This window comes from Lottia gigantea (assembly GCF_000327385.1).
Source record: "Lottia gigantea unplaced genomic scaffold LOTGIsca_13, whole genome shotgun sequence".
Classification (NCBI taxonomy): Eukaryota; Metazoa; Mollusca; class Gastropoda; family Lottiidae; genus Lottia; species Lottia gigantea.
The window spans coordinates 3,746,481-3,763,526 of record NW_008707425.1 but is presented as its reverse complement, the minus strand read 5'-3'; the positions used below and the strand labels follow the sequence as shown (position 1 = coordinate 3,763,526).

Below are 17,046 nucleotides of genomic sequence, written 5' to 3'. Positions count from 1 at the left end.
ACTGTCGTCACTTCCGTCTGTACGCAAATGCAGACAATATTTAGACAAACATTTCCCTTTGAATAGGAGATGAAATTCCAATACTATGATTCAATGCCAAGCCCTGGGCATCTTCAAATCTCATGATAGAAAAAAATCGCGTGATACAACAACAAAAAAATGTAACTTCACAATACAAAAGATATAATTCATTATACACACGGTACAATATAAAATGATCTTAATTTTCACTATGTACTTATATAAAAGAAAAAGTACAATATAATGAAATAGTTGTCTGAAGATCGCACAGCGTCATACTTTTATAAGAACATGTTTCAGGTTTACATTATGTTAAAGGGACGGATGCGGCATTTTGGGTTGACTTTAGACTTGAATATAATATATGTAAATAATCTTCAGAAGTACTAGAAATTCCTTAAAAATACTTCAAATTACGAATTTTACTCACTATTTCTATATATGTTTTTCTATATATCACAGGGTATCTTAAATTGGCGAGTCGTCATTTTAACATTCAATTGCAGATAATTCTGGACACACATGGATTTGAAGGATTAAATTTCGTCGGTGAACTGTGAATACTATTACTGATTGGCTTAGCTAAAAAATATTCCTTTCTGAGACTAAAGTATGATTGATCAAAAAATATGGCCTACATATCCCTTTAACATTTCATTTCAATATAATGAAATATGAAGTGCATTATTATAATATTATTACTTTTAAATAATAAAAGAAGATATTCTTTATAATGTTCCTATCTTTATTCTACGATCGTTAAACTGTATATCTAATCACTAAGATTGAATATAATGATAATGATGAGTGTATGTATGTTCTCGGGTACATAATGCGTGTTACGATACAGCGTTTTTCATGCATTTTATTTGATTTTAAACGGGACATCTTCACCATCTGTTTTAGCAATCTTACATTAGTCTCAGAAAAACGTTTTTTTTTTTGCTAAATCAATCATTAATAGTGTTCATAGTTCATCGTCTTCTAATCCAAGTGCTTTCAGAATTATCCGTGTTTGAAAGTTAAAATGACGACTCGTCTTTTCTTATGATATAGAATATATTATATTGAATAAGAAAGTGAAATTCATAGTTTGAAGTATTTTTTTCAAGGAATTGTGTGATTTTCGTACATTCTGGAGACTATTTACATAAATTTGGGATCTAAACCAACCTTTAACAGACTTTGGGTTTAACTCATTGTTTGATTATTTTTCATCTGATGATACAAAATACAGTGTTCTCCGTGATATCCGACATTCTGCGTAATCCAACATATTTTTCTATTCCCGATTGATTTTCTCTTTAAGTCAGTTTAAAAAAAACTCAAGCCGCGAATAGTCAAAGTATACAGTGTACGGAATAATCGATACTATCGAAAATAGAAGTGAACACGCGAGGTACGGATCCGGACACTGTGCGGACACGGATTCGTTTCTACTATTTTCTACTGTATCAATAACCCCGCACCGTACATCACACTGGACACCGTTGCTTTATTATTTTCTAATTTGTATGATCATGGAATGAAATGTCATCAGTGTAGACGTTGGGTTCATCAAGAAGAAATCGCGAAGTTTTATGACTATATTATTAACGATACCAAATGCATTCATTAGACCAGAATAAACTTTAATTTTAGATATTACATATTCTACAAAATCACAATGTCATGCATAAAGTTATAATGCTCAATCATACTTTATGAAAAATAGAAAAATACCCTATGAACTTTAGAAAATCACAATTAAATAGCACCACGTATATAAAACTTAAAAAAATATAAAGGTTGTTTTTGATAACTTTGCTATTTATTAAGAACAATTTTCCACGATTTTTGGGTGACCACATTTTTATTGAATTGTTTTTTGACCACATGCTAACCTTCCATTTACTTAAACTTTCTTCAGTAGGTGTCTGAAATAAAAACAAAATTCTTTGTTTTTGAACAGTTTATTTTCATCATTTTTATAAATTGTCGATGCTAGTAATATTCAAAAAACATAACAAAAATGGAACTAAACCACTCTTACTTCGTTTAAAATTTCAAATTATACCTCCTTTTACATTCCCTATAGATTTAGTTACCAAACGGGATGGTGGTGAATGATTTTGTATAGAGTGTTGTAATCTTATATACAGTATTTTTTGGTATCAAAGCGTTTTATTATTAGTATTATACAATTACTGTTTTCAGGTTAATTTTGTTTATTCGTTGATAATACTCAAACCTTATAGCTACCCGTACCATTTGCAAGGTGCCCATCTATATATTACATGGTCGCATAACCTCGTCAATGGTTATATTTACAAGCATTTTAACAATAGGAAATTGTGTTAAAAAGTCAATTAGGTACATAGTAATGGTGAGTATTAGTTCTCGCATGTTATAACAATGTCACATTTGACTTGATACATTTTACTCAAGTGCAATTAAACATAAAAGCAGACTTGTTGCATATTATGATAAATACAAAATGTCGTGTAACGTATATTAATAATCTCAATATTAGAATATATATATATATATATAAATATAATAAGTTTACCCTAGTTAATGATCGTAGAAAAATTTTAGAAAATTTTTTGAACCGTTAAAAAAGGTTTCTACGATGAACCCGAATGCCTAGCTACGCCTAAAAGTTGAAGATAGAATGAACACCATAGTCAGTCGAGATATATACCCGCCGGGATTGAGCCATAGCTCATGTCGGATCACCCTCGATGATGAGTACACAATCGTGTTCTATCGTAACGAAACTCATCTGTTATTGACGAACGCCAAGAATCGACAAATAGTGAACGAGAGCCATAAATCGTTTCAAAACGTATTGATTCGTATCACAAATCCCCCGATCATCTACGAATGGCAAATCATGGCATTGAAAACGGATCACACGACAGTGTTTACCTTGTATTAAATGGAATGAACCAGTTAATGAAATGGACATAAAATTTCAGAATTCTCTACGTTCAGGAATGACACAGTTTTAAACCCAAGTCTTACATGTTTGTGTCTAATTCTTTAGAATTCTTTTCATATCGAGCTATTGTGGGTAGTTCGTATTCCTTTGGAGTTTCCCATTGTTCATCATCTTCGAAGAACGAATCTCTCTGTTTGACATTATCCCAGATAGGCAACTTCAAGATAAAACCTGAAAATAGAAAAAAAATCAGTTGACCTCTCATGAACTGTTCAATATCAGTAAATTTTACTTCAAATTTTACTTCATAAACTGTTCAAGTTTAGTCATAAACTGTTCAATGTTAGTAAATTTTACTTCAAATATTACTTCATAAACTGTTCAATATAAATTTTACTTCAAATATTACGTCATAAACTGTTCAATATAAATTTTACTTCAAATATTATTTCATAAACTGTTCAATATAAATTTTACTTCAAATATTACGTCATAAACTGTTCAATATAAATTTTACTTCAAATATTACGTCATAAACTGTTCAATATAAATTTTACTTCAAATATTACTTCATAAACTGTTCAAGTCTCCGTCATAAACTGTTCAATGTTAGTAAATTTTACTTCAAATATTACGTGATAAACTGTTCAATGTTAGTAAATTTTACTTCAAATATTACGTGATAAACTGTTCAATGTTAGTAAATTTTACTTCAAATATTACGTCATAAACTGTTCAATATAAAGTTTACTTCAAATTTTACTTCATAAACTGTCCAAGTCTACGTCATAAACTGTTCAATGTTAGTAAATTTTACTTCAAATATTACGTCACAAACTGTTCAATATAAATTTTACTTCATAAACTGTTCAATATAAATTTTACTTCAAATTTTACTTCATAAACTGTTCAAGTCTACGTCATAAACTGTTCAATGTTAGTAAATTTTACTTCAAATATTACGTCATAAACTGTTCAAGTCTACGTCATAAACTGTTCAATTTTACGTCATAAACTATTCAAGTTAACTTCATAAATTGTTCAACTTTCTGTTCAATTTTACGCCATAAACTTTTACTGTTCAAGTTTTAATGGAGTTATTAGAACTACAGACAGTTATTTAAAAAGGTTAAAAAAAACCATTGAAACTATATACGTGTCAGCTATACAAAAAAATATCAAAAAACCCTTTGAATGCCTTCGAGTAAATACCCACCTGTAATAACCCCACCGACTATAGCCACACCTAGAGTAACTACCAATGCTATTGCCTGATAGCCACCTTGAGAACTAGCGTTTCTTCCCAAACCATAAGAACCATGTGCCACACTTGTATCATTTGGACCAGCTTCAGGTGCCAGTGCTGGGAAGACTTCATATAGACTGAAAAACAGATTTGTCATTGATAATCACGTTTTAAACACCACTGCGATGGTCTTATAGTTTACTTCAGTTGTAACATTCACTTAATATTTTTTATCGTTCAACTATATGTAGTCTCGATCACATTTAACATCTCTGGATGCAAGAGATATTCCTTTGGCAACCAGACACAGTTTGACATTCACGACAATCATGTTGGTCGATTTTCCTACTTTCTGAAAGTTATGGCTTAAACATATTGAGATGTCCTCAAATTAATCAATTAACTAATCTAAGAAAGTAGCTTAGAACTAAATTTTACACTGAATGGAAACTAATGTTCAAATATTAATATAGTCTAACCTCTCGCCATATTTTTCTTGTGTTGCCATAGCAGCCATTACAGCACCAGCAATTCCCGCCAATAATCCAGGCATACCATGGAGGTTGTTAACACCGCAAGTATCATGTAATTTAACTTTGCTTGACAAAAATGGCTAGAAATTGAAAATGAAAAGTTACGATTCTCAAACTAATATTGCTTATGAAACCCAATATATAGAAGGTTTTTTCTTGGCTATGTACAGTTTTCAGCAGCGTGAGAATCCATGTTAGATTTTGAGGGGTGTGTCGTAGAGCTGGACGGGATGCTGGTTTATGTAATTTTTCTTGCCCAATTTTTCTCTGTCGATATTTTTCTGTGGATAGATATGTATTTGGTTATGCCTTTACAGGTTTTCTTTAAACTTTCGACAGGAATCTCAGGACTTCTATCGTGAGCAGTATACTACCGCCATTGAAACATGCCCGTTGCGTCTTTCTAATTCTTTTTCCAACACCGCATAAGTAGAAGCACCACACGGTCCAAAAATACTTACTGTAATATATTTGTAACCGAGAACAGAGATGATAGCAGCTACTGTACCAAGTACTAAAGCACCCCATGGTTCCATTGGCATATTGGCACAGGTACCCACAGCAACACCGCCTGCCAGGGTAGCATTCTGTACATGAACCTGGTAAGAAGAAGAACAACTATACATACATGTCGGGGATTACATTTACCACATACCACAAATACTGGTCTAGGACTCACTGAATTTCAGGTTACCCTTACCTTAATCTAAAGCTGTTATGAGTTTCCAGTATAACTGATAAAAGGGAGATTTCGCTTTAGGCCAAATCTGCAATACATCTAGATATTTTCCGAGTCCTGAAGCGTCTTTTAAGTTTGATGCATATGATGAGGAAGATAGCAATAAAGGTACTTACCATGTCAAATTTACCCTTACTATCAGTAAGAGCAGAGATAGCAAACGTTACAATACAACATGCAGCTAATGAGAAGTAAGTATTAAGTACAGCTCTATGTTGTTCATCACCTTCAGCAGCACCACCATTAAAACTAGGCCAGTATAACCACAAGAACACAGTACCTGATGAAAAACACAAATTTGCCCAATTATTCATGAATATACTAAATTGAATTATTGGTAGCCAATTGGGTAGTTGTCTACTTGGTGCTGTGGGTTCGAGTTGTTCCTTTGGAAATCGTCCACTTATTCAAACAGCGATCCATATGACCAGTTAATTCAAGGGATCTTCAAAGATCACTCACCTATCATCGAGAATAAATCAGAATGGTATACCGATCCTTCCTTGCTAGAATGTTCAACTTCTTCGTGATACAACACTCTAGCAACAGCTAAACCAAAGTAAGCACCAAAAGCATGTACATACATAGATTCTCCAATATCAACAGCCTTCAATATAGGTAATATATTATACACTTATTAAGTAATCATGATACTCACAGTTTTCGCTTGAGTATTTCTTGCTAAAGGTTCTTTTGCATTAATACATTTCATCGTGGTGCTAATTTAATATCGTTTCAATGAAGAATAACAACAATAAGGATTAGATCGCGCAACAGATTAAGGCGAAAATCTTATTTTTGCGTTCTTTATATGCATCGACTTCTGTGCCAAATCTAACCGAACTGTACTTTGGATTCGAAAGTAAAGCAACATTCACTCTCATCTGCTGTTCTTACTCAAAACTTTGCCATTGATCTCCTCTAGAGATTAATTGTCCATAAGCTTCTACCAATGTTTCGCCAGTATATTGTTTGGATTTTGTGTTTCCGTTTTGCGGTTCGGATCATTATAACTTGGTTTATTTATTGTTTCCATTGGAGCAAGATGGGCAGGCGGCCAAGGCCGATGATGAAACGACCACTATCAAGATGTTAAACGACCACTATCAACCATTAATCTTTAAGAGAAAGATGCCTTACATGAAAAATATCGACACCAACATACTCATTTATCTGAGCCAGAAGAATTTCTATCAATGCCATGACCAGAAGTTGTAGAGGTGATGTTTTACCCAGGACAGCACCAAACGAAATCAAAACAGTGGCAGCAGCAAAATCAGCAGATAACATTCTGAAATAAAAGAAATTTGAGTTTTACACTTTACGTTTGTGCACATCATTAGGCCAATGAGAGAAATTTGGTCAGCCACTTCTTTTTATACGCCCACATTGGGGGAGGCGTATATTGACTTCACCCATGTCAGTCGGTCGGTCAACAATCGTAAACACTCAAGAAGGTACAATTCTTGACGGATTTTGACGGAACTTGGTGCGAGTGTTTGTAAGCATCTACGGATAAATCCTAAAGATAGAAAAATATTTAGTATGAGTTATTGCCCTTGTTCTTGAAAATATGTTCAATTTTTGGCTTGTAAACACTCTAGAACGCACAATTCTTAGCGGATTTTGACGAAACTTGGTGTTAGTGTTTGTTACACCCAACCATAAACCCTCTTACAAATCAGAAAAATCGAAATATTTAGTATGAGTTATTGCCCTTGTTCTTGAAAATATGTTCAATTTTTGCCTTGTAAACACTCTCGAACGCACAATTCTTGACGGATTTTTACGAAACCTGGTGTGAGTGTTTGTAATCATCTATAAATAATCCGAAAAATCGAAAAATATTTAGTATGAGTTATTGCCCTTGTTCTTGTAAACGCTTTCAATTTTTAACGGATTTGGATAAAATTTGGTGTGAGTGTTTGTTAAGAATAAGATTTCTATCATTATCGATAAGACCAAATCTGAAAGCTCAAGAACATTAAATTCACAGACCAGAATATCATTTAAAACCATGTGTCTTCTTACATAGAAATCTGATTCTGGTAATCTACGTGTCTAGTTTCATATGACTATAATATCAGTCTAGATTGATTTTCAGTGAGTTGAAATTATAATAATAAATTTAAGAAATTCAATCGCTCTCAAATCTGACGACATTTCTACTTTAAATCAAGTCGAACTGGTGACACAATAATGGCCTAATATAAATATACTGAATAAACTGTTAATAGTGAGATGCAGTAGATGTCATCGCTTGATATATACCGAAACATCTGCCTCTATTCCAGCCTCTGGTGGATATTTTGAAAGTTGTACTGGAAAGAGTCAGGAAAAATACACTGTTAAATGGGATTTTTCACACCTCCAAAGACGCGTTTTCTCTAACATAATATTGAATTAGCTTTAGGATGATTAAAGGTATCTAAATAGGTTTAAAATCCCATTTAACAGGGCCTATTTTTCTGTCTCTACACCACCTGACATCTGTCCAAATAGCTATCAGGGGCTGGAATAACGACAAATGTTTTGTTCTATGCTTGATAATGAAAAACACAAATTTTATAAGAAATGGCGACATTCTTGTTGAGCAAAGGAAGAAACTACGAAATTATAACGAGTTTTCCACCCTATACATCTCCAGATCAGAGAGACTTCAAATCATCCCACCCTATACATCTCCAGATCAGAGAGACTTCAAATCATCCCACCCTATACATCTCCAGATCAGAGAGACTTCAAATCATTCCACCCTATACACCTCCAGATCAGAGAGACTTCAAATCATCCCACCCTATACATCTTCAGATCAGAAAGACTTCAAATCATCCCACCCTATACACCTCCAGATCAGAGAGACTACAAATCATCCCACCCTATACATCTCCAGATCAGAGAGACTTCAAATCATCCCACCCTATACATCTCCAGATCAGAGAGATTTCAAATCATCCCACCCTATACATCTCCAGATCAGAGAGATTTCAAATCATCCCACCCTATACATCACCAGATCAGAGAGACTCTAAATCGTCCCACCCTATACACTTCCAGATCAGAGGGGCTACAAATCATCCCACCCTATACACCTCCAGATCAGAGAGACTTCAAATCATCCCACCCTATACATCACCAGATCAGAGAGACTACAAACCATCCCATCCTATACACCTCCAGATCAGAGAGACTTCAAATCATCCCACCCTATACACCTCCAGATCAGAGAGACTTCAAATCATCCCACCCTATACACCTCCAGATCAGAGAGACTTCAAATCATCCCACCCTATACACCTCCAGATCAGAGAGACTCTAAATCGTCCCATCCTATACACTTCCAGATCAGAGAGACTACAAATCATCCCATCCTATACACCTCCAGATCAGAGAGACTACAAACCATCCCACCCTATACACCTCCAGATCAGAGAGACTTCAAATCATCCCACCCTATACACCTCCAGATCAGAGAGACTTCAAATCATCCCACCCTATACACCTCCAGATCAGAGAGACTTCAAATCATCCCACCCTATACACCTCCAGATCAGAGAGACTTCAAAGCACCCCACCCTATATTTAAGTAACTTACTCGCCAACATGGACTTTAAATGTTCCACCACTTAACACATCACCATGGATAATACCACGAACTATGGTGGCCCATTGTAGACAAAAAGCTGCCACCAACATATTTATACCAACAGCACTAAATCCATAACGCTTCAGGAAGGTCATTAAGAATCCAAAACCAATGAACATCATAACATGGACATCTTGAAACACTGAAAAATAGAAAAAATGGAGTTGTCACAAGCATGGTTCATAATAGTATGAGGAACCCTTCATTGAAAATGGATCATTATTGGGTCCATGATATGGTCTTGTGACATGGTCCTGTATAACATTCAGCCCATGGTTACGAAGTCCTACAATGGTGCAGAAAAGTAGGACGTAAAACTCCATTCATTTCATTTCATTTACGAAGTCCTACAGACTATATATATTTACAGAGCAATGCCACCCTTGGACTTGATAATCGAAATTTTAGAAAGTAGCAAGAGCACATTATAAAAAGATATTTAACACTCCATAATATGGATATTATATCCTGTAGTCAACGTGTAATATATATTTTTGTCTAAGAGTTCTTGTTGCCTTTGGTTCCTACATTTCTATAATTGCAAAGCGTTTGGGCTGTTCATCCACTTACATGGAACGTGGCGTGGGTTCAGATGCAGCATTTTCAACCTTCAATATTTCGTAATTGTTAATCGACAAATTCAATAATTAAAGGTACAGGTTCGCCATTTGGGGGTGGGGGTTAATTTGAGTCTTAAATAGATGTAAATAGTCTTCAGAAGTACTTGAAACGTACGACAATCGCACAATTCCTTCCAAAATATCTCAAATAGGAATTTCACTTTCTATTTCCATATAATTTATATAATATTATGTCTTTTCTATATATGGCAAGGGCTGAAGACACGAAAACACGAGTTGTTCTTTCAAACGCGGATAAACACGAGTTTATCTTTCAAACGCGGATAATCATGGATACACATGGATTTGAAAGCTCAAATTTCGACGGTGAACTGTGAACTCTAAACAAAGTATGATTGGTCAAACGGGTAGCAAACCTGCCCCTTATGAGGCATAATGTTAACTATATAGGTCATCGCAATTATTTCTTTTTAGATAAACGAAATCAGATTTTTTTTGTGTGTGTTTCAGGATTAATAGGTTTGATCCCGATTTCTATAAAGATATTTTATGTAAGACCTCGTCACCTACTAAACTTTCTCTCCAATTCTGTACATTTTTCTTACCTTAACCTACATGACTTGCATTTCTAACACATGCTTGACACAGATAGCTTTCTGTAGGAGTCATTTCATTCAATATAACAGATTAACTCTAGCTGAATTGTTTGATCCAGATTTCTATAAAGGTGTTTAACCTTGTGACCTACTTAAAGGTATACTACCTGTAAGGATTATCAAAAAATTGAAATGTTTAAACTCGGTTGAAATGGGTCTTTGTTGAATTATCTGGTGTCAAACAAAACTATACAACAAAATAAAGATTCTATTCTTTAGTCGTGGCATCTGGTACGTCCAACTGATGATGTAACCTATTTTCGTGGATATAAGGATTCAACACCGAATTTCCTCAATATAAAAAGCGGATAAAAATTTTTGTGGCTTAGATGTATCCTCAGATATTCTTTAAAATAATTAAAATTGGTCTGTTTCGATTTTCTTTATGAATCCTTCACTTTGACCCATATTTCATGAGCAACCAACTCGACAACGGCAGCAAAATGCGTCACCTATTTTCGTGTACAATGTTTGATTTATAAATAAGTCGAGAAAAACACGTATGGATACCCAGTGGTATAATTATCATTGCTTAGTATTTATCTTTATAATATTAATTCATTATTACTAATGACAATTCCTGACACGGAATCCGCTAGTTTGTCACTGAAATATATTCCAGCAGGCGACACTCGAAATTCCGATTACAGTTAAGAATTTTCAGGAAATTCGGCCGATATAAAGTTGTAATATTTGGCAATAAAAAAAATCCGCCATTTTGTATTTGTCAAAGTATACATGATACATTTCACCTTGCTTGAAATTACCGGATTCATTCTACTGGCTGACATTTGTAGAGACAAACCATATTTATCAAAACAAGCATAATTATGCGGAGGTCACACGAGGTCACGCACGTAAATTCTTAATCATTTCCGGAGATGAAAGAAAAATAGATTAGCACGAAATCTTGACTGCACACTTGTTGACTAGTACGACCTTCGTTAATTATACCTACTACAATAATCACGTATCTTGTTTCGTGGAAGTTAGTATATAAAGCAATTTGATTGGACAGTACGCTAGCGAATACAGCCAATCAGAAGCTTCGACAAAACGTGTGTGCACATGAAGTCATAATGAATACAGCCTTTCTGTTGAAGGCTCTGATTGGCTGTAATCACTTGCGTTGAATCCATTAAAATCGCTGCATTCTTGCAAGAATAATAGGTATTGCAGTTTGGGTATAAATAAGTTCGTAATAGCTGAACATTGTGAAGATATTACCTTTACCTTATGTAACTGACACATGTCCCACACAGATAGCTATTCGTAGGAGTCATTTCATTCATTAATCTATCTGAATATCAAATTGAACCTACAAAAAACGACCTTGACCAAATTCCATTGACGAATGTAGAGCGATATTTTTATGTGTATAACAACTACCTGAGGTTAACAAAAAGTAATTGCATTGAAATAATAATTGAAACTTCTTTTGGTACGTTTTAGGCGCAATTTTCAATTATTTCTGATTTTCAATAGGGTTTATACTTGGGTGATAACAAACACTCATGCCAAGTTTTGTCAAAATACGTCAAGAATTGTGCCTTCTAGAGTGTTCACGAGCTAAAAATTGATCGTGTTTTCAAGAACAAGGACAATAACTCATAGTCAATATTTTTCGATTCTTCTGATACTCAACAGAGTTCATCCTTGGGTGATTACGAACACTCACACCAAGTTTCATCAAACAATTTCAGCAAGTTTTGTCAAAATTTTCGATTTTATCGATTTTCTATAGGGTTCATCCTTGGGTGATAATAAACAATTTCAGCAAGTTTTGTCAAAATCCGTAAAGAATTGTGACTTGCAGAGTGTTTACGAGCTAAACATCGAATGCGTTTTGAAGAACAAGGGCAATAACTCATATTAAATATTTTTCGATTTTATCGTTTTTCAATAGGGTTCATCCTTGGGTGATAATAAACGCTTTCAGCAAGTTTCGTCAAAATCCGTCTAGAATTGTGGAGTAGAGTAGAGTGTTTACGAGCAATTGTGGACAGACTGATCGACGGACATGGGTGACGGCAATGTACGCTCCACAGTTCATGTGAGCGTATAAAAATATGTTACGACGTATTTGAATCTTATTTTGTTAATTATACCTCTAGAGGTGATTTCAATCCCACCATCCCCACCACCTCCAACTGGAAGAACTAATACCCCAGATACAGTGTTCTAAATGTAGAATCTAATTTGATCAGATAATCTACCATCAGAAACGAAGAGTATCAAAATCCAGAAATATCAATACGTGAGTTATGGTTCTTGATTTAGTTTGGTTTGGTTGTTAATCCAGGGGATCTTAATTTGAACTGATTATTGCATGGAAAACAATGATAATTGTATGGTAAATATGATAATTGTATTGTAAATATGATAATGGTATTGTAACTGTGATAATTGTGTTGTAACTATGATAATTGTATTGTAACTATGATAATCGTACTGTAACTGTGATAATTGTATTTTAACTATGATAATTGTATTGTAACTATGATAATTGTGTTGTAACTATGATAATTGTATTGTAAATTATCCCAGAGTTCTTCTTGTTTCTCCTACATATACGGGTTTTCTGCATATATCGCAGCTTAGTGTATACACCACATTTCTCGTCTTGCACCCATGAGAATTGTGGTCAAGCTTAAAGGTTCTCTAAGCTCCAATCATCTCTTCTATATGCAATTATCGGTGGTTCTCTAAAAATTATTGGCATCCTTTCCGATTGGTGAAGTACCTTCATATTATTCCTTACTATGTTGTGCAGGTTTGGTAGGTCTTTCGTATACGTTGTTTTTGCAAATTCTTCTCAGTCTTATTGCTAATCCATAGGGTATGGCTTTGTCATTCTGATAATTGTATTGTAACTATGATAATGGTATTGTAACTATGATAATTGCATTGTAACTGTGATAATTGTATTGTAACTGTGATAATTGTATTGTAACTGTGATAATTGTATTGTAACTATGATAATTGTATTGTAACTATGATAATGGTATTGTAACTATGATAATGGTATTGTAGCTATGATAATTGTGTTGTAACTATGATAATTGTATTGTAACTATGATAATTGTATTGTAACTATGATAATTGTATTGTAACTATGATAATGGTATTGTAACTATGGTCATTGTATTGTAACTGTGATAATTGTATTGTTTCTGATGATTATGGCACAGAAGACTACTGCAATTGTATGATCACCATGATTATTATATCGGGTGTCCCAAAAAAACGTCCCACAGTTTGACGGTAAGTATCTCAGCTGTTGCTAAACTGATCTCTTTCAAAATTCTCACAGATATACTTCAAGATTTCGATCTTCAGCCTTGAAAATATGAAAGTCATCGAATAAAAATTGTAGAAGTAATACGTGTATTTGAAGGCCAATTAAGCTTAGCTTAAAATTTCCCGTTTCTGAAACTAAGTGTATGATTGGTTTAAAAAAAATGGCGCACCTGTCCCAGAATGGGAAAATTGTAAAAGAAACGAAACTGTAGTATCACTTGCGGAAAACTCCATCGGTAATCAATTATACCCAAAACACAGTCAGGATCGAAATTAGATCATTGTCAACGAATGATCTACAGTTTTTGTCATCAAAGGTTGTCGTGTTTAAATTTCAACTCAGAGATTTTTAAAGTACAATACAAACATCATAAAATAATAAATTGCATGTTATAAATTATCATAGGACTTGATATCACATTGACCCACTGTTCACAATATAATTAGGTTTTTTATTCTTTAAAGTTGAAAACCTTTCAGTATTCTAATTGTAATGGTTTTATTCATTGACCGGCATTGAACCCTGCAAGCGTCTTATTCACTGAGCCATCGCGGCTCCTCATGATACATGTTGCTTTGTTTTCGTAATTCTATATCTATGTAACCCCATAATCATTAGCATATTTTTTATCAAATTACGTCTAATGCATGACTAGCCTTGTGAAAGAGAGTTAGACTAGCAGACATTTTAATCCTTGCACTAATCAAATACTAGTTCCATTGTTAACCGCTGAAGCACCTAACTTTACAATGACATCTGTAGTCTTAACGGAATGAATTCAAAAGAAGCCTAATTCTTGCGAATGTACATGTACCAGTCTAATTTCCCGTTTGACGTTTATGTTTCGCGTGTCTCTAAACCACTTGATCAGTATACGACATCAAAACCAACTATTAGTCTTTTTCAAATTTGAGTTCCAAATTCTCACTGTCGTCTATTACATGCACTTAGCTGTCAGTCACCATATCAGACTCTTAGACTAAATCATCATTCTTGTACTGAAAAGGTAACAAACTAATAGCATTCCTTGCGGTAAACCTCTTTACTTTAACTGCTACATGAAAACACACAACCCCTTTCTTGACACTTACTTTTAAGAGCCTAGAATGATTGACGTTGCACCAAGATGTTGTTATTACCATTTATTGATTGAAGATAAAACATCATTTTTCACTAGATGATCACAATCTATGGAGGTATAATGTTGCCAAAATTACCGATTGTGATACAGCTTTAGTTTAAAATATCAATGTCGTCATTACAGAGTGCATTTGTCATTGCTGAAATTGTCAATTTGTAAAAAAACCAAGTGTATAAATATTCCCCAAAATCCACACTTTGCATCATACACTTTTCGTTATACACTTTCGACAATTTTGGCGACGTTATACCTCCATGATAATCAGTGTCGCATTGTGAAATTGAAAAAAAGACCTCAGTGAGTAGTTCTAGAGGTTATGAATTTATCCTTCACCCCTTTAATTATTCTATGCAAAAAAAAAATTAGATATTGTACATAACACTATAATAAAGACTGTAAAAGTAAAATACATAATGACTACATTCATAACGTCTATTATAAAGGGTTATCGAGAGTATAATGTGTATATACATAATATAATAGCCTAGTAGGTGTTAATCTGCATAAAAATCGTGTTTAACCGAAAAGTTTTCCATCATTATTGCCCCCAAGAACACTTTTATAAACAAACGTTCCGAATTTGTCTCGAAATGCAGATATGGAAACAAGTTCTACAGGCTAAAAACGGGTCAGTTGTCTGAAGATCGCATAACGTGAAACTCAAAGTAACAACGACATGTTTTTAGGTTCTGTTTTAAAGTGATACTACGTCTTAGAATAAACATAAAATTTTAAAATTTCAAACTTGGCCAATTAGAGCATATATTCATCAGTAGATATACCTGGTGTCATATATAATATAACAGGATCCTTATATAATCCGATAAATCCAAAAAATTTAATAAAAATGCAACAACTATTAATCAATATTATGATTAAGTGTTTTTCAATAATTATTTAGTTTTATCCAATTTTCTAGATTTTACAGGGATTCTGTTGTAACTTTATGACACCAGGTTAAGTTGACTGATGAATATAATAATACTCATATAGACCATTCTTGAGAACTTAAATTTTATGTTCATTCTAAGACGTAGTATCACTTTAATATTTTAATATCGCTCCACAATTGATGTATTCAGCACTATTTTACAGTGAAAATATTTTATTATCGTATTATTAGATTTATATCATCACCTAAACTGATATATATTATATCATATCTAGGCTCATACCATACGTATAAAGTGATAATATAATAATATAGCACCATGATATAAATTTACATTATAATTATTCAGATTACCATCTACGCTATTAGGTTACACATTCATTTTTAATCGTTTGGAATTTATTATTTGCTCTTTGTATGGATAGTCTGCAGTCTACAGCATCTTCACAACGTCAAGTTTTTACGAACTTCGTCTTATACCTCGACTACAAGAGCCACCTTTCTTGTATCACGAAAGTTTGTAAATGCAGCGATTTGATTGGATTGTACGCTAGCAAATAAATGAAATGAATCCAGTAATCAATGAGCCATAATATGTCTGTCGATGCATATGATAGGCTGTATTTGCTGACATACTATCCAATCAAATTGTTGTATTCGGTGATACAAGAAAGGTAAAAGACGAGGTTCGCAATACCTTGACTATTGTAAAGATGATTGAACAGTTGTTTCACCTTTCCAACCTTAAAGTCTTCAACGGTGTAGCATCGTTGTCCTCTTAGTAAAAAACGTGTAAAAAATTGGACACAGAAGTGGAATCAAAATTACAGCTGGTCAGTTTGGATTTGAGCCCTGTGTTACTGACTGACTGGCTAAGGTCATGCGTGCAATAAAAATGGGAGACATTATGAAGTTATACAGGCCTAAAGGAAAACATAATTATTTAAACGGTATTCTTTTAAACATCTTCACATTGTCAAAGCTAATACGAGCATCATGTTTCATGAACGTTACTGACAATTTTACAGGCAGTTTGAGTCATATTTATTTGGAAAAAAAAGCAAGAACCAGAACGCATCGAGTAGAGTCAGAAAATGTAGGCCCTGTTTAATGGGAATTTTCCACACCTCTGAAGAACATAATATTAAATTACCTTGACGATGACTGTAAATTAGTGTTAGTATCGTAACTTTCGTTTTGTTAGTATCACGTGACTTTGTGACACGCGGTTTTAAATGGTCGATGCGAGATCACTTTCGCTAAAAAAACTTTAATGGAACCGGAGGCGTACCATAAATGATGCAGGGAGATAACAATGGCATGACTGAACTTCAAAAATATTCATCTTTCAAAATATATTTGGGTAT

At 33.8% G+C, this 17,046-nt stretch overlaps 1 protein-coding gene across 1 annotated transcript; it reads right to left on the bottom strand.

The window, feature by feature from the left end:
- Positions 1-3,023: 3,023 nt before the first annotated feature.
- On the bottom strand, positions 3,024-9,260 carry LOTGIDRAFT_111301 (hypothetical protein; the record flags this gene model as incomplete). The annotated part of the gene is made up of 8 exons (XM_009049090.1): positions 3,024-3,175; positions 4,161-4,273; positions 4,670-4,803; positions 5,185-5,322; positions 5,579-5,742; positions 5,925-6,069; positions 6,603-6,753; positions 9,058-9,260. Coding segments are annotated over 8 exons (1,200 nt in total), but the record flags the coding sequence as incomplete, so codon positions are not given.
- Between the last annotated feature and the right edge of the window lie 7,786 nt (positions 9,261-17,046).